General features: G+C 44.3%; 1 protein-coding gene across 6 annotated transcripts in view; it reads left to right on the top strand.

Moving 5' to 3' along the window:
- The window catches only part of myo3b (myosin IIIB), a 74,326-nt gene that overhangs the window by 18,379 nt on the left and 32,857 nt on the right, over positions 1 to 23,090 (top strand). For 5 of the 6 annotated variants that reach the window (XM_084443103.1, XM_084443104.1, XM_084443100.1 and 2 more), the window contains 17 exons: positions 2,144 to 2,209; positions 5,075 to 5,236; positions 7,952 to 8,036; positions 8,145 to 8,261; positions 9,010 to 9,114; positions 9,710 to 9,793; positions 9,935 to 10,137; positions 10,221 to 10,319; positions 10,420 to 10,534; positions 10,674 to 10,800; positions 11,076 to 11,286; positions 12,153 to 12,300; positions 14,102 to 14,255; positions 14,614 to 14,702; positions 14,845 to 14,974; positions 22,425 to 22,504; positions 23,017 to 23,037. In XM_084443103.1, the coding sequence (XP_084299229.1) occupies positions 2,144 to 2,209; positions 5,075 to 5,236; positions 7,952 to 8,036; positions 8,145 to 8,261; positions 9,010 to 9,114; positions 9,710 to 9,793; positions 9,935 to 10,137; positions 10,221 to 10,319; positions 10,420 to 10,534; positions 10,674 to 10,800; positions 11,076 to 11,286; positions 12,153 to 12,300; positions 14,102 to 14,255; positions 14,614 to 14,702; positions 14,845 to 14,974; positions 22,425 to 22,504; positions 23,017 to 23,037 (1,996 nt within the window). The remainder of the gene's footprint in view (positions 1 to 2,143; positions 2,210 to 5,074; positions 5,237 to 7,951; positions 8,037 to 8,144; positions 8,262 to 9,009; positions 9,115 to 9,709; positions 9,794 to 9,934; positions 10,138 to 10,220; positions 10,320 to 10,419; positions 10,535 to 10,673; positions 10,801 to 11,075; positions 11,287 to 12,152; positions 12,301 to 14,101; positions 14,256 to 14,613; positions 14,703 to 14,844; positions 14,975 to 22,424; positions 22,505 to 23,016; positions 23,038 to 23,090) is intronic. The other variant, XM_084443102.1, reaches the window with a different exon arrangement.

The raw sequence follows: 23,090 nt of genomic DNA, 5'->3' as shown, positions 1-23,090 counted from the left end.
AGTCGCCGTTTGTCGTAATACTGTAAAGCAGTTATTCCAGAACGAGTTTAAAATTATTAAAAGAGGTGAAAATCACTATAAGTCACTAAAACTCCACACTTTCATTTCATTACCCTCCTTTAACAACTCTTTATTTGACATAATCTCTGATCATTGTACCTGTTTTTGAAATAACCTCCCTGGTCTGTAGCAGATAGTTTTGCCAAAACGTTGTCATGTTTTTAAACTGACCCATGTGGATTCTATACTTTGGTTAGATATTGTATATTTTGGGATGTTGTGATGTTTCTAAACCTGATCCTTGTTGTTTACTTATTTATGTTTGATTATTTATTACGTATTTTACTTATGTATAGACTTGCTTTCTGTTCTGCCTCTTGGCCAGGTCGTCATTGCAAATAAGAATTGGTTCTCAATTGACTTATCTGGTTAAATAAAGGTTAAATAAAATAAAAATAAAAAGTTAGTCTGGCCATGTTGAGAGCTGCAGGAATGCGAAAGGAGAGTTAGTCAGTTCTGTAAGAGCTGGCATGCGAGATTGTCTTTACAAGTTGTTAAATAAAGGTTAAATAAAATAAAAATAAAAAATTAGTCTGGCCATGTTGAGAGCTGCAGGAATGCGAAAGGAGAGTTAGTCAGTTCTGTAAGCTGGCATGCGAGAGTGGCTTTACAATGTTGTTGAATAAAGGTTAAATAAAATAAAAATAAAAAATTAGTCTGGCCATGTTGAGAGCTGCAGGAATGCGAAAGGAGAGTTAGTCAGTTCTGTAAGAGCTGGCATGCGAGATTGGCTTTACAAGGTTCTTAAATAAAGGTTAATTTTTTTATTTTTTTTATTAGTCTGGCCATGTTGAGAGCTGCAGGAATGCGAAAGGAGAGTTAGTCAGTTCTGTAAGCTGGCATGCGAGATTGGCTTTACAAGGTTGTTAAAGGTTAAATAAAATAAAAAATAAAAAATTGTAAGTCTGGCCATGTTGAGAGCTGCAAGAATGCGAAAGGAGAGTTAGTCAGTTCTGTAATAGCTGGCATGCAAGATCGGTTTTACAAGGTTGTGGTGAGTGTTAAACGAGTGTTGGCTAGTTAATATTAGCTAACTTGTGTGTTAACCGAGATGAGTAAAATGTATGTTTTAAATTGACGAACATCATATGTGAATGTCATGGTGCAATTCAATCGGGATCAAGAAATACGTTTTCTCACGCCGTTCACTACCATTCATATTTTTTCTGATTTAAGGTCCCATGGTGGTTTTCTCTTCCTGCTTCTGCTTAGGAACTCTATACTCCCCTATTCTCTAGTCCCATGTCCGGGTTCATTAGTTGTACTGTATGTGATCTCTGGAACACATATTTGAGGTGAGTGTGGCACGATTATGTTTGAGAAGCACGTGAAGAGACATCTCAAATCATCAGAGGCCACACTAACGTACCATATCATAATACACTCAGCCAAGCTGTCAAGAGCCAAGACTACATTTCAAGCATAATATATGCATAATTCATCCTGAACTGTATAGATCAGGCATGGCCAGGCCTATCTAATCACTATTCTTAATCTAAATCATAATCTAAACGGGAAGAACAAAAGCCTTGGGCCCCACTGTGGGTGAGGCCGGCCACCCCCAGCTGTCGGAGCGAGCAGTTCATCCTTGGAGCACAGCCCTGGTTCCTGACATCACACGCCATGCTACTTTAATAAAGGTGCTTACCTCATTATAGATGGGCTCCGTAAATGCTGCTGACAGAGGTATAACTGGCTTCCATAACTTCAGTCTCCCCCTGGCAGATGCTGCCAGACACTCGAGCTGTTATCGTTTGTCACTTTGCCCTGGCCGCCACAACCTGGCAACACACCAGCCTTCTCCATTCAGCTTGGTTGTGTGTCTCACAGGAGTCTTACGATCGCACTCAACCAGCCAGCAATTTTATGCCAACACAATTAGATGTTCGGTCAACCGTTGGGCATCGATGGACCATTGTGGGCAACTGGGACAAATTATGACATTAGTGTTACTTTATAAAGTGTTCAGGAAACGCCTTACAGCGGTTTCCAGTTCAAACTCATGGTGAGGTTCATCAGCGGTACAGTATCTATCCGCGTGTCCAGGAATGATGCTATGTCTTGTCTTGTGTGTCTGTTTCAGAAACCCCTCCCCTACATTACGCAATCCAGATCAGTGGTGCAGGAGCTTCTGCCACTTCATTGCTCAGTAAGTATGCTGTACCATGCCCTCTATCTGAACCAGTAAGTATACTGTACCATTCCCTCTGTCAGAACCAGTAAGCATAGTGTACCATTCCCTCTATCTGAACCAGTAAGTATACTGTACCATTCCCTCTGTCAGAACCAGTAAGCATAGTGTACCATTCCCTCTGTCAGAACCAGTAAGTATACTGTTCCCTCTGTCTGAACCAGTAATTATACAGTGCCGTTCCCTCTGTCAGAACCTGTGGACGTGTTGCCTCTGTCCTGCTTTGCTTATACAGTAGTGGGAATGCTGAGTTTGAATGGGGATATTGTTATTCCTGTATATTATTTGTGGTTATTGAACAATACCCTGTGACATCATTTCAATCAGCTGACTTCTGTGCATTCATAAACAAAACATAGAAAAATAACCTGGCTTTTAATGGAGATAGCTCAAAGCAGCCTGCTTTGACCGAGTACTGCTTAGATATTTGTTTCTTGGTACCCTTTGATCACTGGCTATCAGAGGGATTTAAATTGATATGTAAAAAAAAAACTATAAATGTTCCCAGAGTTTGAAGTGCTTTTCATTTGTGTAAATCTGTCACAGAAGAAAAAACGTATTAGACTGAATTATCGGACCAGATAAGTTATCAAATCCTCCATTGTGCAAAAACAAATACTACTGTCAACATTGGCCCATAATGGTCTCTCCAAATATACAGCCTTAATCTACCATGCAGGGGCCAGTCGAGGCAGAGCGACAGGCTAAATGAAAGAGCAAAATTCAATTTCTCCAGGAGGTTATTTGTGGGTCGTGATTTTTGTCTTCCTTGTGTGTTACTGTTCACGCTGAGGAGTGAGTAGGAAAGGAATGATTATCAGATCCTGATTGAGAAGGAATACATCAGATATTGGACCTCTGAGGCCAAAGACATTAGGAGTAATTGTCTCATTTATTTATTTGTGTTGTCCTTGTGTTTTGTCAAAGCACTAGTTCTGGCATTGATGAATCACAAACCGAGCAGCCGTGGCCTTACAGTATTTGATGTAGGTATCAGTGCAGTACCAGCTGGCTGAATATGCCATAAACATGCATACTACTGTTACTGGTTTGTGATAGGATCTCTAGGTTATTGAGATCTCACACGTTCTCCATGGGTAGTGTACCTTTGACTAAATCAAGTGAGTCTTTTAAACATCTACAGCCTTAACACTAGAAATAAGTTGGCATACTAGACATATCTATTTTTTGGTAGAAATAGGACTATTCAAGGAAATCTGTACTAGTTCCCTCTTAAATGTTTTGTCTTTGTTTTTACACTGTACATTAGCCAATTTCTATATGAACTGTTTTGTTTGATATATAATTTCTGATTGGTGTTGTTCTTCATGGGCTTTCTGACCTATAAAACCACACACTCTTTTTATTTTAAAAATGAACTCCATTCATTTGCTGAGGAATGTTGTAATTATTAGATTCTCTTGTGTTATATTGATACAGCTTCTACAGTAGAATTGCAATGCTTTTCACGGGCTGGTTGTTGCATGGCACCCACTATAATGTGAGGTAATGGATTGTGTGATATCAGATCAGAAATAATCTCTTCAAACAAAGCCACCAGGGTGCAATGTAGTGGACAATGTTATCAGGCATTGCAAGCTGTTTGTGTGTGTGGATGCGACTGTGTGTGTCCATGCGCGCGCTTGCGACCATGTGTATGACTGTGTGGATGTGTGTGCGTCCGTGTGTGTCTGTGTGCGTCCGTGTGTGTGTGTGTTTATGCACAGGCGACTGCAGTGTGTGTGTGTGCGTGTGTGTGGGTCTACTGTCATTGTGGATAATAAATGCATCACCCGTGTCTGTACTCGAGCCGCCAAAACGCTGCCTTTTGTGACAAAGTGGCCTGATGTTTAGCATCCCGGCCGTGCGGACCCACTAATGGCTGCAACCTCTGCTTAATGTTCTGACACTAATGAATTCTGGGAATACATTTTCAGAGCAGACGGGAAAAAAAACGTATGGAGAGAGGGAGCAGAATGTGAGCGTAGATTAGGTAGCAGGAGCTACTGTAGATGAATGGTATTGTTCTCTTATCAGGCCCGCCTGCACTTGTGTTGCAGTACTCCCAAACATTATCAGACACTTAGACATTTACGATGAAGGACATCTGGTGCTAAACCTGCACTGCTTGTCTGTTATGGAACACCTCCCTTCATTAGATGGTCCTGCAGAAATATATTGTCTCTCATCATACCCAGGTTGAAAATAGATGTGATATTGATCATCCATACTGTAGTATATTGACATATATGACTGGTTTTCACAACAGGCCGTGGGCAAACACTGCACAGAGCAGATAGGGAGCCTAGTGCCGTCCGCCCCAACGTGGGTTTGTTTGGTCTGGGGGGGCCATGGTGATGGTGACCATGTGGGAGAGGGGGGAGAGAGGGGGCTGAGTGACCCAGACACGGAGGCACTGAGGAGGATCTCCACACCAAGCACCCAGCCTTGTGAGACACCCGACAGAGAGATCATCCCGACCAATCGGCTTTGTAAAATGTTCAGGTGACTTGTTTTTTGTATGTGGTCGTCGGTGATCTACGGAGTAGAGATGAATTGGTGATTGGAGGGTTTTGGGGGTTGTGTAACTTGTCACTGTGCTGGCTCTCTCCATCTCTGTGACGGTGTACGAAGTTAAAGTTTTGACGATTTATGTGGCTTCAGCACTAGATTCTGCCCTTAGTCACTTGTCTAGAAAGGAGATGCACTTGTGAGTTCTGGCGAGCACTGTAGTACTACACTGACTTTGAGAGTTAAATGCAATTATTGTAAGTTGCTTTGGATGAAAGCATCTGCTAAATGACGTGTTTTCCCAATGCGTAGGTGTCTGATAAAGGATTTTGAGACGCGCCCGTCTGTGACACACCTCCTGGAGCATCCTTTCATCAAGCAGGCCCACGGAAAGGAGCTGCCGCTCGGCCACCAGCTGTCCGTCCTCATCCGCCAGCAGCAGGACCTGCAACACAGCTGCAAAGCCAAAACCAAGTAAGTGTTACAGAAATGTCTTAATACTTCTACAGTACATAAGTCATTTAGCAGATGCTTTTATCCAAAGCAACTTACAATACATCTTCTATATTCATCCACATTGAAGAATTGACATGCTGAGATCTGACATAAACGCCAGTGTGCTTATGTTATTGTTAATGTACTGTACTAGTACTGTCAGGTTTTTCTCCTCAGTAGGGACACAGTAGGATGAAGAGAGTGAGAGAGTCAAATGAATGTGATGATGAGATATGGTTTCTCACCAGTAGGGGGCAGGGCCTCATCTCCTTACTGCTGCTGTGTCCCTCCAACTTAACATAGCAGCAGCAGACAGGAAGTGATTAAAGAGAAGTTTAGGGGAGTGTGACTAATTTGATAGGAGGGATTCTGCTGCCTAACCTGTAGATTAATAAACGCTTCCCATGCCAACGGATCTAGCAACAGTCTGATGAGGCATTTAGCAGGCAGCGCTTCTCTCCATGTTATTAAGCCAGCAAGGGGGTCAAACACAGTGTAAGATTGATTGACTCGGGGAAATGGTACTGTAGCTTTTCAAATCAACAGTCTGCATTCCCCCATCACATCAGGAATTTAACTGTGATTCATGTTAAAGTGTGGTAATGACAGTAAATGCAGGATCACTCATATGCTTGCCAAGACCAAAAGTTTAACTCACTGTGCAGCAGTAGACTATACTGTTCTGGATGGAATCCTCTGAACCCACATCACTGAGAGATGTACATTTCACCCTCTCCATTATCCGCTCGGGGACTACTTTCTCTTGTCCCCGAGGACCTGCCAGATCTGTTTACTCCGCACAACAAGCCTGGTGGCTGTGATTCCATGTGAAAGAGTGATAATGGGATTAGGAGCTTGTAGGAACAGAACCTGGGCCTTTTCCAGTTTAGCTCACCGATGGCAAAGATCGGCACCCACCACACAGACAGGACTCGTACTCCGAGAGGTTTAAAGCCCCGTGTCTAAGTAGCTTGGTGGTCTGCTACAGTAGAAGCTGTGCCACTGCGCCTGGAGAAGGTACAAGCTGAGGGCCTTGACTCTTCTGAAGAACCGGTGGCCTCTGGAGAGTTAAATGTTGAGGACACGGCCTGCTGGGAACCTTCCACTGAGCCACGGTGAAGGGGACCACATTGCACGGGACACGTCTCCTCTGCGACTGCTCCATAGACATAGGCTGTGTTCCGAATCGCATACTTCTACTACTTACTACCAGTACCTACTACAGCTGCCCTTAGAAAGTACGTACTTTGCAAGCAGTAGGCATCCATTTGGGACATACTACCTTCATAACATTGCGACTTGAAATTTGCCCACATCCGTCACTGTCAATAACGCGACATTAGTCTACAGCTGTCGCTGTAGCTGACTCGCACATGTGACGCACATTTCCGCTGCACACAGGATTGTGGGTCAGAATAGCCAGAAAAGCCTGCTGGCTTGCATACTGCAAAATATGACCGTTATGTAGTAGGACATCCTGGTATTTTTGCCATACTGCATGTGGCATACTATGTATTGGGACATACTACATCCTGTTTTGGCATACTATATAGTAGGGTAGTATGCGATTCGGAACGCAGCCATATACTAGACGCCACATTGACGTTAATTTTATTGCTGCCGGACGAAAAACGCGGCCGCCATCTTGGTCCAGTACGGAGCTCCGCGAGTAAACTAGTGATGGGTCGGTCGCGAACGATACGGCTCTATGTGCCGGCTCTTTTAAGTGAACGATGATAAATAGATAGTTGTTAGCTGATAGATACAACTAAAACTGTTGGATGCTGCTGTTTTGCACTTTGTAATTTAAAAAATAAATAAATAAATTATTATTTAGGTTATTTGACTGTTATGGATAGTTCAAAGACAAAAATATTTGTTTCCACTTATCTTCTAGTGTTATCTCTTGATGCAGGGTTACGTTTACTGACTGAAACTGCTGAGGAGAGCGGTTGTCACGTGACAGCGGTACCGGACCAATATTGCGGCCGTATTTTGCGCCGTTCAATCCATTATGAGTCATCTCGTGTTCATATCTATGGGCTGCTCTTCTGGGTTTCACTTGAGAATAGGAAATGAATTGAAATGCAGCCTTGATGGATGGAATAATTCATGAACTTGTGGGAGTGAATTCATTATTATGTTATTCACCTCATATGATTGATTATTTATTGTCATAGAATATAGATATACACTTTGTGAATGGGAAATGTGTCACTGTTCATGTGAGGCTTTGGAACTGAGAGGTGTCAGGAGTTCCTGCTGCTGTTGGATGAGTTTCGGCAGTATTGTTCCACAGAGTTTACTTTGACGCTATTGCTTAAGCAGTCCAGTTTGCTCCGTGTGCACGCACACACACACACACACACACACACACAAATTCTCTCTCTCTCTCTCTCTCTCTATATGGGTCCCTCTGGGAGTTTGCCTGGCCCCAGTGAGCCAGCTGCCTGGTGTTGACCTCTGCCCAGCGGGCCCTCTGGTAGCGTGATAGGTCAAGCCCAGATGAAGTGCGATCACAGCCCCTGATAATGGGAAAGACCTCCCCTGGGAGGGCCCATGTGAGCTGGGAACAAGCCGTGGAAATTAATGGATTTTAAATCCAGACAGGCAGATAATTATTCCCAGTTTGTCTGCATTCATCGTTCAGTTTGATGCTTTCTAAGCCATTATTTTGTCCTGCACTTCATACAGGCATGAAAGGATCAATACTCGTAAAACCCTCATAATAGAAACCTGTCCTGATGATGATCTGGTCAACCTGGAGGCGCTAGATGAGGTGAGACAAGACGCAGCATGTTTACTTGATTGTTATATACACTACAAAATGTACTGCAATCAGTAGCTACACGATGCAGAACGCACTGTTCCGTGGTCTTCTCTGTAGGAGACGATTATCACCCATCTGCAGAGGAGGTATGACGAGCTACAGATATACACCTACGTGGGCGACATCCTCATCGCCCTCAATCCTTTCCAAAACCTCAGCATCTACTCTCCACAGGTCACTTTAGTTGCTTGAACGTTCAAATTGTTATACTTTTGGGAACGTTAAAGGTTTAGTGTACTATTTTGGACATTTAACTATATTTGTAGTCTGTCCATCATGAACCTAAAACATAGAGACCATAATTTCACTGATCGTTCTAGTATTGAGCTAGCTGCAGTTTTTTTGCAAGCTCTCACTGGGCTACAATGGAAGTCAATGGGGCATATGTAAATGTCTTAGAAAAACTATGATAGCTGTGCTTTTCCAAGACGGGAAGCACAGGGTGTTATCTGATCAGTCTCAGTATGCTCTCCTGTGAAATGTATCGCAATCCAAATGTTTTTACATGTTTGGCATGGCTTGAACATAAGCATTCCCCCGGCGCTTGGTTGCTCCCACGGAGGACTGTGTGCAAGTCATGCCAAACACCTAAAAATATTCGGATTGCGATACATTTCACAGGAGAGCATACTGAGACTGGGAAGATTACACCCTATGCTTCCCGTCTTGGAAAAGCACATTCATCATAGTTTTTTCAACATTTACATATGCCCCATTGACTTCCATTGTAGCCCAGTGAGAGCCTACAATAAAACTGCAGCTACTGTAGCTCAATACTGGAACGATCAGTGAAATTACAGTCTCTATGTTTCAGGTTCATGGTAGTACACCACAAATAGGAATAAATGTCCAAAATAGCACACTACCCCTTTAAAGAAATGGAAGACAAATTGGCATTGTGATCCCTTGTGTCCATTCTCAGTTCTCCAAACTTTACCATGGGGTGAAGAGAGCAGACAACCCTCCACACATCTTTGCCACAGCTGACGCAGCTTACCAGGGCATGGTGACCTTCTGCAAAGACCAGGTACCCAACATGGAGACAACAGTGCTATGCTGAACTTCCATGCATTTCCACGTGGATGTACTAGTCGCTCTATAAAGTTTACAGTTGTGTTGATTGAAATACAGGGTGCTGAATTTTGAGTAACCAGTCGGCCATTTTGTTTTCCCATGCATGCTCAGAACATGCACACGCATGACTGCCCACATTTCAGCATGAGAAGGGGACAAAATGCTAATGTTTCGGAGTGAGATAAGAGGCAAGAGCTCATGCTGTGTTCACACCGGGCGCAAATTGTTCCTGCGGCGCAGCGAGTTTACATAGAAAGTCAATACAATTCGCGCGAACTGGGCAGCGGGCGGCGAATCGCAGAATTCGGCGGCGCGGCGGCCAGGATTCGCTGCGCAGCGACATTCGCAAAAGTTCCATTTTTTTTACTTTCTGCGGCGGATTCGCGTGGCGACCCATTGATCCCGCAAATTTTCTCGCCGCGCCCGGTGTGAACACAGCATCAGAGTCTCATGCCAGACGCGCAAGAGTTGGCCAGTGGCCACCCTGATTGGTACAGTGTCTGTGCTGCGTGGGGACCAGAGCCTGTTGATGTTCTGCTCTGCTTCAGTGCATCATCATCAGTGGGGAAAGTGGAGCAGGGAAGACGGAGAGCGCCCATTTGATCGTGCAACATCTCACCTTTCTGGGAAAGGTACAGCATCGTAAATACAGTAGAGTGACTCATCTTCAAAGGCCTCACAGAAATATGTCTACAATTGTTTCCCAGCATGTGTCCGCCTGTACAGTGTGGAGGGTGCAGGCTGAGTCGGTGACAAGTTAACTGTGATTCCAGGCCAACAACCGGACGCTGAGAGAGAAGATCCTGCAGGTGAACCCACTGGTGGAAGCCTTCGGAAACGCCTGCACGGCCATCAACGACAACTCCAGCCGCTTCGGCAAGTACCTGGAGATGAAGTTCACTCCCACCGGGGCGGTGATGGGCGCCAAGATCTCCGAGTACCTGCTGGAGAAGTCCCGGGTGATCAAGCAGGCAACGTGAGTGAGGGAAATGTGCCTGCGGTATTCACCAGAACCGTCGCTCTGATAACTTGACTGTTCTCTTCGTTTACTCATACTAGCGGAGAGAAGAACTTCCACATATTTTACTACATCTACGCTGGGCTTTACCACCAAAAGAAGCTGAAACATTATAGATTACCTGACAAGAAACCCCCCAGGTGAACATGGCTGCCTGACGCCTTTAAACAGCTTTGATAACGTGACATCTAGCGCTTCGCTGATGCGGGAACCGTCATTGATTTCTGTCTTCCTGTCCAGGTACATAAACAATGAGCATGGGAAAGTGATGCAGGACATCGTCTCCAGTCAGCTGTACAAGGAGCAGTTCGATGCCATCCAGGACTGTTTCCGCATTATAGGCTTCACTGATGAGGTACGAGGCGACGCCGGTCGTGGCAAACAACAGATCTGAGGAGCGTCCTCGTTATCGCCTTCCTGCTGAGCACATTAAACAGGAAATGCAGCATGTTAGTCGTATAACGCGTACTGTACTTGTATCCGTTTTTATTTAGGAGGTCAACTCTGTGTACAGGATTCTCTGCGGCATTTTAAATACGGGAAATATTGAATTCGCCGCCATCACGTCCCAACACCAGACTGACAAAAGTGAAGTGCCAGACGGCGAAGCCTTGGAGAACGGTGAGGCAACCGTGGCCCTCTGGGGGGCTTTCCCACAGTACAGCACCACATGGGAAGCACAAGACACTCAGATTAACAGAAACATAGAGACGTGAGAATCCCCCCCCTTTTGGTTCAAGTCATGGGGTCTGAATGGCTGAATGGTCGCTTTGTGTGAAACAAGAACACGTAGCAAGTGGGTCTCACAATTGCACAGATTCGCAGATGATCAAATAAGATCTGATCCATTCATACCTTGTCCCCTCCCCCCCTCCTTCCTTCCCTCTCGTCCCCAGCCGCGTCTCTGCTGAGCATCGGGCCCGAGGAGCTCCAGGAGGCGCTGACCTCGCACTGCGTGGTGACCCGCGGGGAGACCATCATCCGCACCAACACCGTGGACAAGGCCACGGACGTGAGGGACGCCATGTCCAAGGCCCTGTACGGACGCCTCTTCAGCTGGATAGTCAACCGCATCAACGCCCTGCTGCAACCCGATATGAACATCTGGTGAGGCTGAAAGTCTCTTCTCCCCTGGTTGCTCTGGTCTTGACTGGGTGGAAGAGTCCTCACTGCCCCTCTGAAGTTTGCATGACCTTTACGTAAGTCGGTGGAGAGCAGCGAACGGAGGGAGCAGAATATTAATGGACATGCACAAGGAAAGAACAGGGGAGCAAGAGAAGTTTTTATAAATTTTTGATATGGGAGTTGCGTGCTGAGAAAAATAATATTCTGATGATTAAAAAGACTTCAGAGAGACTGCAAAGGGATGTTCATTGATCCTGGAGAATTCCCTGATAAATGCAAGCATAGACTTGTCAGGGTATCGCCTGAGTCTCTGTACAAGGTCCAGAGTGCCCGACTCCACTACAATCAGCTGTAGGTTTTCTCTTATTGCTGCTAATAATCTGTAAACCAGGCTGAAGGTGACCTCTAAGACACACTGTTCTGTGTCGATTGTGGCACTGGGAAATACAATTAAGGGAAGTGGTGATTCTATAGCTTAAGGCTGAAGTCTAGTCTTTTTAATATACTGTAGTCCTTCATGTGAGATACTGACTCTGTTCTTGAAGTTAGTATTGATCTGTTTACACAACCCTAACTAATGATTGGCATTTTTGTTATGAATTGAGGAGTGTTTATCTCCTAAACTCAAATAAATCTCAGACTTTCAGAGGTGGAGATCTCCAAAGTCTGGCATCGCGAGACTACACAAATGCTGATAGTTCTGATTTCTCAATATTGGTAGGATAGGCCTGATATTCTGGATTTGGGTTGAACATGATTCATCATTAAACTTGTATTAGCTAATTTAGCTACTTGGGAGTTACACACAATAATCATTTTTTGAATGTCCCCCTTTTTCTCCTTTGAAGTGTTGCAGAAAGTGGCATGAATGTGGGGATATTGGACATCTTTGGATTTGAGAACTTCAAGAAGAACTCCTTTGAGCAGCTGTGCATCAACATTGCCAATGAACAGATTCAGTTCTACTTCAACCAGCACATATTCGCCCTTGAGCAGGTGAGCGTTTAGAAAGGGTGGCTCATTCTAGATTAGTTACCTCTTGAATTCAAGTTAAGAGGAACTCTATTTAATAGTGATGGATGCATTTACACAGACGGGCTCACATTTTCTTTGTTGTTGTGTAAAAAAAAAAACATCTAAAAATTCTAAATCTAAATCAATCACATTTCCGGTTGATCTTACTAGAATATTGTAATTGAGTTTAAAATAATTTTGCACTCTAGAAATTATCTTCTTTATTAATTTAATGAAGTTGTTTACCCTGGAGTGCAGGACCTCTTCATTTTCATTATCAGCGTTACGTAGATGTTCAAAAGCAGTTTCACTGTAATGACTTTTTGTCTTAACTAGTGCAAAGTGCTTGTTCAAAATGCCCTTAACATGACAAGTGTATTTTGCGCCCCCTTTCCATTACATGCCCGTCGTAGTTGTTCTGTGCATTCTATCCGTCTGTCTGTCTGTCTGTCTGTCTGTCTGTCTGTCTGTAACCCATACAGCAAACTCTGCAGGGCTGCACGTGTATAGAAAGCATTACTCACAACACCAGGTGCAAATAAATCAACTGAATCAGTTAAAGGACAGGTTCGGAATTTAGCATTATAAGCCATGTTATAAGGTTATTTACGATCATATACAGTACAACGGCCGATATCAAAGTTTCGTCAAGCGGTGCACTCGCAAGATATAGCCCTTCACCGCTAACATACTCAATGCATCCATAGGTGCGTAGACAAAATCCCTTAAAAACACCATAAACTCATTTTCAAAGACAGGAAACTCACTGAGTGGTCACTGGTGTCCGTTGATGTTCTGACAAAGAAAATCGATCGGGCTTCGATCGGGTTTGCCAATGTGTTCGGGTAAAAAGTCAAATTGTCCAACATTTTGGGATATTTTTTTATTGCTATCTCGCTAGCTCACTTGTCACTGATGTCAGTAAACATTTGATATGGACGTTAGTAATTAATCTGAATGAAAAATACGTCTATAGAATTGAAAATGTCATCCACGAATGTAGCTAGCTGTGAGCTCCCAACGTTAGCTACAGCTTGACCAGCTACTGCCTTGGGTCCTGAACAATACAACCTGTCGATTGTCAGCTTCATACATCGCCCCGCCTCGCATAATCATGCCACAGAGAGACTGACAGACTCTAACTTCAGAGAGATGTTTGCCCTCCAGCAGTCCCTCTAAAAGGAATTCTGTGATGTACAATACTATTACAGCATAACCAGTTAGCTCTCTTACTGTGGAGGCCTACAGTACTTAACTTTCCTGAATGAGATACCATGGTACATAGTTAAGGAGGCATTAGCTATCTTCCATATAGGGCTAGTGCTTAGCGGAAAAGGGTTTTTTGTAACATGAAAACGGCTTCCATCCAGTGGTACACAGAAGCCGATTATTCTAAGTTAATGACTTAAACATGAGGACTGTTTAGAACCATTGGTTCCACTTTATTGCTAAAATATATATTTAAAATAACTTTGATCTGATTTAGCAGATGCACTAATATGATATGACTCTGGGTTATTTGCAAATGAAAATGAATTATAGATTAGTAAGTGGCTCTATTTGTTATTTCAGGGCTCCTCTCTATAATACATTCAGTGGGAGACTCTTATTATACAGTAAGCCTCAGCCACAGAAACATAACTCTGTGCAGCTGCTGCATACTGGTGCTGTTGATTAAGTATTTTCAAACATGCATAAAATCACTTTCACCCCAGATTGTTTAATTGGGTCATTTAGTGAAATAATTAACTGTAGAGTTGTTCTATTTGGTGGTTGTAATTAGATGGAGTACCAGAGCGAGGGGGTGGATGCCAGCCTGGTGGAGTACGAGGACAACCGGCCCATCCTGGACATGTTCCTCCAGAAGCCCATGGGTCTGCTGTCTCTGCTGGACGAAGAGAGCCGCTTCCCCCAGGCCACCGACCAGACCTTAGTGGGTAAGACTGGACACTTCTCCACAATTTCAATCTGAGGAAAGATTCAGGTTCCTGTATTATTACATCCATTCTACAGGTACAGAGGAGTACAATTATTGGGTTCTGGCTCCTCAACCTCACAGCAGCAGAGTAACAGCACAAGAATGGCAATAAAAATAATATAGCACAGGGCTGGAAGGGTTTTCACATAGATGCCGTTTTCTTGCTATTTGAATAGGTGTATAACGCGTCTATACTTATAATGCTGTGGTAGAGGTGGCATACTGGTAACAGTTCTTCCACTCTGTAGTTTCTAAAGGCCTGATGAAGCAGTTGGGTTAATGAAATCCTCAAACGCTTCCTCTTCTTTCGTATTCAGATAAATTTGAGGACAATCTGCGCTACAAGTACTTCTGGAGACCAAAACGTGTTGAGCTTTCCTTTGGAATTCAGCATTATGCTGGACAGGTACAATTTCAGTTTTTTTTAATCTTGTGTCTTTAATATGTCTTTAATAGTTCCTCACATGAGCTTACGCCGGAAGTGGTCTTTTTTCGGCATTAGGCCATGTGGTGTAGCTGTTGAAATGACCCTAGCCTATGCTTTGCAGGTCCTATACAATGTGAATGGGTTCCTGGAGAAGAACAGGGACACGCTCCCTGCAGACATCGTGGTGGTTCTGAGAACCTCAGAGAACAAGCTTTTGCAGCAGTTGTTTTCCAGCCCATTGACTAAAACAGGTGGGTGCAGTAGAATAGATGCTAGGTGGCCATCGTCAGGAATAATGTTTAAATCCTCATTGATCATTGGTCATGATCACTTCCACGTTCAAATGGCTGGAAGCATTAGCTCTGTGTGGGCACACTGCTTTGCACTGTTGCCTCACAGCAAGTATGGTCCTGGGTTCGATTCCAGCATGGGGCGCTGTTGGCACTGGGGACATGTTCTCACCAGGGCTGATGGTGGGATATCTCCCGGGCCTTTCTGTGTGGAGTTTGCGTGTTCTACCCGTGCTCACATGGGTTTCCTCCACAAAAAGAACACAAAAAAAACAATATAAAAAACATGCAGAACAGATCCCTCTCCAGTCCAGTCCCTGGCCCAGACTGGACATGAGCACTTGGATTGGTCCCCATGGGTGCTGTGAGGGCTGCCCACTGCTCCTGGCTGCCCCTGGAGGAAGGACAGCATGGATGGGATAAATGCAGTGAACGAATTTCGGCAGCTGACCGCTCCTGCATGTGTTGTGTGTGTTTCTCAGGTCGCCGCTCCCTGCACAAGTGTGTGTGTGTGTGTGTGTGTGTGTGTGTGTGTGTGTGTGTGTGTGTGTGTGTGTGTGTGTGTATGTGTGTGTGTGTGTGTGTGTGTGTGCGCGTGTGCGTGAACATAATCTGTGTGACAAATTAACATGGATTTCAATTTATTATATCAGCACTGCCACATAAAGTATGCAACTCAAATCAGTGGAACTTAGAAACTTTTGTATTTCCTGTACGCGAGGTAGTGTAGAAAAGTCCTGCATTGTATTGTTGTCTGAGAGTGTGTTTGTTCCTGATGTTGTTCACTCCTCCATAAATGTTCAGGTAAGTAGGTTTTCTTAAGATACTCTTTCCTCCACAGGGATGTGCGGGTTCCGTCTCCACTCAGCCTCAGTGCGCTGTGTGTGGATAAATCTCCAGCCTCCATTATCTCCTGAGAGGCTCAGCGCACTGCGCAGGGCTCTGTTTTTGTTTTCGCTAAGCTGTCCTTCTTGGTTTCCTGCTGCTCAATGCTATCTGCAGATTCGGCGCGGCGGCGGGATATTTCAGCGATAAGGTTTTCTAAATACCCAGGGGATGAACAGGCGGTGTTTAGACGTCACAAAAGCAAGTCTTCTCTCCCGTCTTTTTATGCTCGCTAAATGAAGGTGGTAGATATTCTAGTCCTTAGCTCCGGCTGAGGCCCTCGTGGTCACTTGACTTAGCTGGCATGCTAATGGACGTGTTCAATTATAAGTTCCAGAAGTCATACTTTCCCTCAGTAAAGCTGTATTATGTTCTCTACCTCCTCTTAAGTGGATGGCTGCTTTCAGTTCTTGTGGAATTAAGAGCAGTCCCAGTGTATAGCTACCTTGGTTTAGAATCCATTAGAAATCCATGTGCTTTAATGGGAAGTCTGGAGGTGAGCTTTCAGCCACCTTCCTCTCTCACTTTATGTAGAAGAATTCACTAGGTTTAAAAAGGAATTCAATGCAGTGATCCATTGTGACTCATGTCCTCAATGCACTCAAGTCCTCAGATTATTGAATGGAGGCAGAGATGTGATTATTCACTGCTTCCAATCAGGCCTAAAAGCCACTCAGATGTTGTTGTTTATCCAACTGCATTCTCGTCCACTACATTAAGACAATAGGGCACATTGACAGCACTGCCTTCTGGTCTTGTGTACCAGGTTAAGATTGTGGTATTTGAGTGCAGTTATCACTGTCAACTTCCAGCTGGAGAGTCTCCACTGTGTCCTTAGTCTCTCGTTCGCTCTTTTTAAAATAATTTTATCTGGTTTCTCTCACTAGTTTGGAATGTGTCCTCAGGGCCCTCTCCGTCAGCCATTCTTTTGAGCTAGAGGTCCCATCTTCCTCTGACACTTCATAAAACTCTAGATAATCAGACACGATAAAAGCTCTGAGACAATCTACTTCTGCTTATCATATAGGGACAAGCTGGAGTTCCCTTTTAAGTGAGAAACGGCATGTGAGAATTATAATTCTATTCTTCAGGGTAAAATCTGGGGGAATTTAATTTGCATTTTAGTTCACTGTTATCTGTGAAATTACAGCTATCTGTAGGATCTGATGTGAACCTGTTTTGAGCGATTGGTTTCATCCTGCTGGATGGTGCTTATTGTTACCACTAGGGGTCACCCTTGTAGATCCTCAGCTTTGGCCTTGATGGCATAATGGTGGGTCTGGCACGCAGACTTACAACTGGACTACTTCTTTATCTGTGTTATCAAATGTCTGTGTGAAATCACAATCAGAGACGGGGCAGATTAATTTCCCTCACTGTTCAGCCAATTCAATCACCACAGAGATGTAATACTCGATGACTTAAATTGTTGGACAGCAAAAGTGGCCTATATGTATCTTGCCTCTGTAATATTTTCTATTGATGAAGTAAGTTAGTATTCTTTCAAGACGCTCACAACATTGTTGAAAATGGGAACAGTGAGACCCCCAGAAGGCAGAGGGCGGCCCCAGCCAGCTGTGGGGAATGGGGCCACTTGAGCCTTGCAGAGTCTGGGTCCTTGAGGCTCGGACATGTGGTGGTGTTTTGTCAGAGGAAATGGGATGTATTTGCATGGACAAATTCCTCCAAGCCAGGGTTCTATCCCAGATCAGTCAGATCCCCAGTGTTTGAATTGGCAGGGCTCAGTAGAAGCCCAGTGGGGCCTAGCTAGACCACAGTCACACTGGAGCAGAACACAGCATCCCAGGGCTGGGGTGTCCGTTCGCCACGAGCATGGCTCCTTATCCGAGCCCGTCCACTGTCAGAACACACGGCAAGATTCTTACACACATGCAGTAATATATCAAATGTGGACTGAACAGAAATGAAAACTGAAGAGCTTATACTGTTAGCTGTGAGTTACATGTAAAGCTGTACAGACAATACACTATCCATCAACCACATTCTCCGCCAGTAAGATAAGATCAACTTTGATTGGTAACCTACAGTAAGCCATGTGCAGTGGTGTAGTGGAGTGTATACGGAGGTATACAGAGTATACTCACTTCTTTATCCATAGACCCACAGTATACCCACATCTTTAAACACCACTAATGTAAAAACTATAGCATTTCTGCTACAGTATACCCACTTCTTTAGTCACCACTACACCCCTGGTCATGTGCATTATGCATTTCTTTTAGCAGTGTGCACTATTTTATGTATGTATTGGGAAAATGATGCTAATATAAGCATGCTTGATGTCAGTATAATTTGTACTGGTCTGGACTTATAAGGTATCCATCCACAGCTTATTCAGGAAAACAGGCTGAGCGAAAGGGTGGGCTGAGTGTTTGAAATATTTATCTGATGTAACTTACTCACTTGCAAACGTATATTCTGTTTATAACGTGTAAGCCTGCAGATTTTTATTGCTCAGGAGGCTAGTCTCTGGTGGTTAGATGGACAGGGATATTAAAACACCATTACCATACTGTATCTATATCTCACTGGTTTTAGCAGTCAGGTGTTATTCAGGGGGCGACCATATATTAGCAGGAACCGCAGAGCAAGCTAAGTTAAGGATAGATGTTCTGTAATGTGCCATGACGTCACCGAGGCCTGCAGTACCGAACCACGGCCCCTAATGACTCCACCATCCTGTACTTCTTCTGCTGTGGTGTTTAAAATGCACATCATACGGTTCCTTCAATGTATCGGAATGAAAGCTACATGATATCTGGTCAACATTTCCACTGCTCTGAAACAGTACAGTATGCCTCGCTCTCTCTCTCTCTCTCTCTCTCTCTCTCTCTCTCTCTCTCTCTCTCTCTCTCTCTCTCTCTCTGTGTCTCTCTCTCTCTGTCTCTCTCTCTCTGTGTCTCTCTCTCTCTGTCTCTCTCCCCCTGTGAAGAAATGACGTCCTTCAGCCAGTGTTATGACACATTTGGTCCTTTGTTCTCCCCCAGTAGAATGCCTTTCATCCCAGTGGGCACATTCCACAGAGCTTCACCATGGTTCCCGGCTGTAGACTCCCGCACTCTTACTAAGTCATACTTTTGTTCATCTTGGGTATTTTTCTTCTTCTTCTTCTACTTCTTCTTCTTCTTCTTCTCCTTTAATCGTGGTTGTGGTGAACGTTTGGAGTCAGCAGTGGTATACTGATGCCCCTGTACTCCGCTACCATGGATCGGACACTCTCTAAGTCACACAACATCCTTTTGATAAATGCAACACTATGTTGTGTCACCAAAAGCCAATTACACCATGCTTTTTCTATGACTGATCTGCCCTGACAGTGGTGGATGGCATTTAAATCAGCGGGCCCCAGAGTCATCTCGGGGCGGAAACGACGGCAGGCCAGGCCGGCGGCTGGGGTTATGGCTGCTATAATCTCATTTGCTTGGTTGCTGAGTTGAGTTTCTAGATCACATGCATTCAAAAAGAGAGCGGGAGAGTAGGGAGAGATATCCATCCAGGCGCTCTGCTCGCTCAGCTCCAGCAGACCGGCGCTCTCTTCTTACAAGTTTGATTGTCCCCCGTGCCGACAGCTCGATCCACAGCTTCTGAAGTACAAGGCGCGCACTGGCACTCATAAAAGCATGTAGAGAGGTGTCATATTGAACGCGGGATTGCTTTTTAATCCCGGGCACATTGACTATTCTTGTCAATAGAAACCCAATACAACTGCCAGCTTGAGCTTTTTTTTTCTATAGGATTCTCGCTGGGCTTAATTTTCAAAGTGAACGCACAGACGCCAGGCAGAGCTTTTTTCCCTTTCTCTCTCTCCCTCTCTCTCTCTCTCTCTCCCTCTCACTCTCTCCTCTCCTTCTCTCCACCCTGGCAGCCCATGCCAAGAGCAACATGCGTGAAGCAGAAACGACCAGTGGGATGCCCCAACACCGCCTGCCTTTTATAACAGGATGACCTGATGGGAAATGTAACCTCTCACTTCCTGTCCTCTCTAACACCTCCACCTGCTGCTTCCTCTCCTTAACCCTTTACCGGTTTGTTAACACTAAGAATGTGATGGTGACTGAACATGAAGAGAAGAGAATTTTAGTTGTTTTTTTTGGGAAGGTTAAAATCATTTAATCTTGAATCATTTCAGGGAACCCCACTGTTTCATGACTACCTGCCACTGACAAGTCCTCATCAGTATCATCAGTTTCTATCTACTTTGGTTGAAGTCGGGCTTTTAAGATGGACACCCCGGGTGTTAGAAGGCACGTCCGTGAGGAGACTTGACTATTAACCCTGGCTCTATTCACCTACAGTAGTCATAAGGAGGGTAATATATCGCAAGGGGAGAATGGATTAATACGACCCGGCGAGGAACGTGTGCGTGTAGAAAAGCGGCGAGTGTCGGTTCGCAAGGCTTAGGTACAACTGTCACAGCTTGCCTCATCTCCCAGCAGCCCCTTCATCTCCCATTGATGGCGTGGTGGAAGTGAGAGGCGTGAAAGCGCAGTGACACTCAGCGCGGCCGTTCCGCTGCTGGGAGCTAACTCATCATGACAAAATGTTCTCAGATGATCTGGCCCAGCAGCACTAATGGGGAGAGGAGAGAGTGCTCTTCATTTGCACAAGACCCACTCCAATTAATCCACCCCAGCATTACTCTGGGCTAATTGGAGCAAAGCCCCCGCTTGTGCTGTGGCGAGATACCTGACACAGTTGAGGGGCTATCCGTTCTCCAAGATCAAGTCTCTCTGGGTAGTATTATGGATTTCATGTGTATTCCGTTTGACAGGAACGGATTTATATCTGTGCTTTTCTCTGTCCCTTCTTGGTGCACAAAGGGAATTTGCAAAAGGCTGCTGTACTGTATATATTTGCATTTGGTATAATCAAAAATCGGTTCTGTTGTAATGAGCTGATACTATTGATGAAGTAAGTTAGCATTGAAGTGTCTTGATGACAAACTGTGTCAGCAGCCTGACTGAAACAATGTCACTGTCAGTGTTAGAAGCTAAGTATGTCCTTTAATACTGTAGCTCTCTTACGTCATATGTTGTGGGCTGTTTTGACGACAGCTGTGTGTGTGTGTATTTGTGTTGTGATGTGATATGATAACACATTCCTTTGGCCATGAAATAAAGCCTTTGGCTCGAGCAGGACATTCTTTGTCTAAAGTTAGATGTGATACAACTTCTGATTAATCCACCGCAATTTGATTTCAGTCTCCCCAGAGATGCTCAAATGTATGAGTCATGCTCTTCATCTTAAGACTGTTACTTTGTCCCTTTGGGCTGGAAAATGCTGATCTGACGCCATAGTTGCTTTGAGTTGATCATTCGCAGTCACTAACCCTGGCATATGACCTATGAAGTCTTGTAATAATGTTGAAACAGATGACCTCATCTTTGTGTTTATGTTCATTGCTTGTGGGTGCAACCCAGAACAATTGGTGGCCTGTCAATTCAGCTTCAGCTTAAAGAAAAACAAAAGCTTTTCCTGCGAGCTGTAACTGTACAGTGCTGCCTGGCTCACGCCGACTCCTGCTTCCACTGCCGTATTTTTCTAAAGGTGTGTGGCACATCTGTGCCGCTATTGTTTATTCATGGAGTAAACCCTTTGAAATGTGTTAAGATACTTCCCACTCATTATAAAAACCCTGCCACCCATGGATTAGGACTTTGATGTCACCAATCCTGCTTCAAAGGCTTCTTTCACTGCTATTAATCACAGTTTAGCCTCTGAAGATATAGCCAGGGAAAACATTTGGACATCTTGTACAGAAAACTTTGAAATGTTCAGACTGTGTTGCATGTGCTAGGTTGGTTCACATCCTCTCGTGTGTGCGGGGCTGTCGGAACGCTGTGCAGACAGCTGGACGGCCGATTCCACGGGATCCAGCTCACGATTGGTTTCCTTAAACTGCCTTTTATGTCCAGTTGAAGGATTGCATACTTGTTCACTTAGGACATGGACGGCTCTCAGTGCTGCATGTACAGTAGAAACAGCAGACGGCAACCTACATGGTTTCCTCTTCATAGTACCACCAGAGTATTGCAGTAGTAGTAGTTTTTGACACCATTGAAAGGATTGATCGGTACAGTTAAACACTACTCTTTGCAAAGTATCTATAGTAAGTTATTTTGCAATAATAACAATAATTAAAACAATAAGTTATTTTGTAGATTCAATGACACATCTTCAACCAGTGGGTCATAACTAGAGATGTACCGATTGTGTTATTCTGGGCCGATGCGATACCGATGTTTAAAATAACAATTTGGCCGATAGCCAATGCTGATGTTTTTGCTATCGCTGAATGTCATCTTATTTGCTGAAAGGCCGATGGGAGTCAACAAGGCAAATATCGGGCAATACAAATGTGCGGACGATATATCGGTGCCGACTCATAACCATAAACTTCGCCTAGACCCTCAACAAACCCCCACCATAAACCCCCTTTTAACCATTTAATATAAAATATTACAGGTTTTGTTTTATCTGGTTTGCTTTGTACTGTATCCAACAGGTAATCTGGCCACGTCAAGAGCAAGAGTCACGGCAGCTTCCAGATCCCTGCCTCCCCAGCTCAGTGGTGGACGCAATAAGGTAAACGTCCTCTCCGCTAACCACACCAAACATGCAACCTCCACCCAAGTTAAGAGGACATCTTTATTTATCTGTAGTTAAGAGGCATCACATCACAAAACTATGCTGATCAACAACACAGCTTTGACCTTCTACTTGTGTGTCCTCATGTTCTTTCTTCTTTGCTACTGGAGCTTCGACAGACTTCAGAGGATGTGTTTTGTGCATCATCTGTTCATCTGTCACTGTCTAAACTAACCTCGTTGAAGGTGGCAGCATTCACCAAAAACCATCATGTACACAAGATTATCTCTGCATGCAAAATATGTAGAATGCCTTTGATTGATTCTGCAAATTGCACATTGATGGATGGTGGATTCTGCTCCTACCAAACGTTTCACACCTTATGGAGACAGAACCTCTGACATTATCATTGTTGGTGTGTGAGGCCACTTAAAGGTAATTTCAGATCCTTCACTCCTTTTCTGTCACTTTGTCTCTACCTCTGTTTCAACGACATGCCCTGTGCTCAGTCCCCCAGATACCTACTGAAGGTAAGAACGACCTGTGGTGTTTATCTGTACTGTACCATGTCTTCAATACTTTC

This window comes from Borostomias antarcticus (assembly GCF_949987555.1).
Source record: "Borostomias antarcticus genome assembly, chromosome: 9".
NCBI classification, from domain to species: Eukaryota; Metazoa; Chordata; class Actinopteri; order Stomiiformes; family Stomiidae; genus Borostomias; species Borostomias antarcticus.
This window is presented reverse-complemented; position numbering and strand designations above follow the sequence as displayed.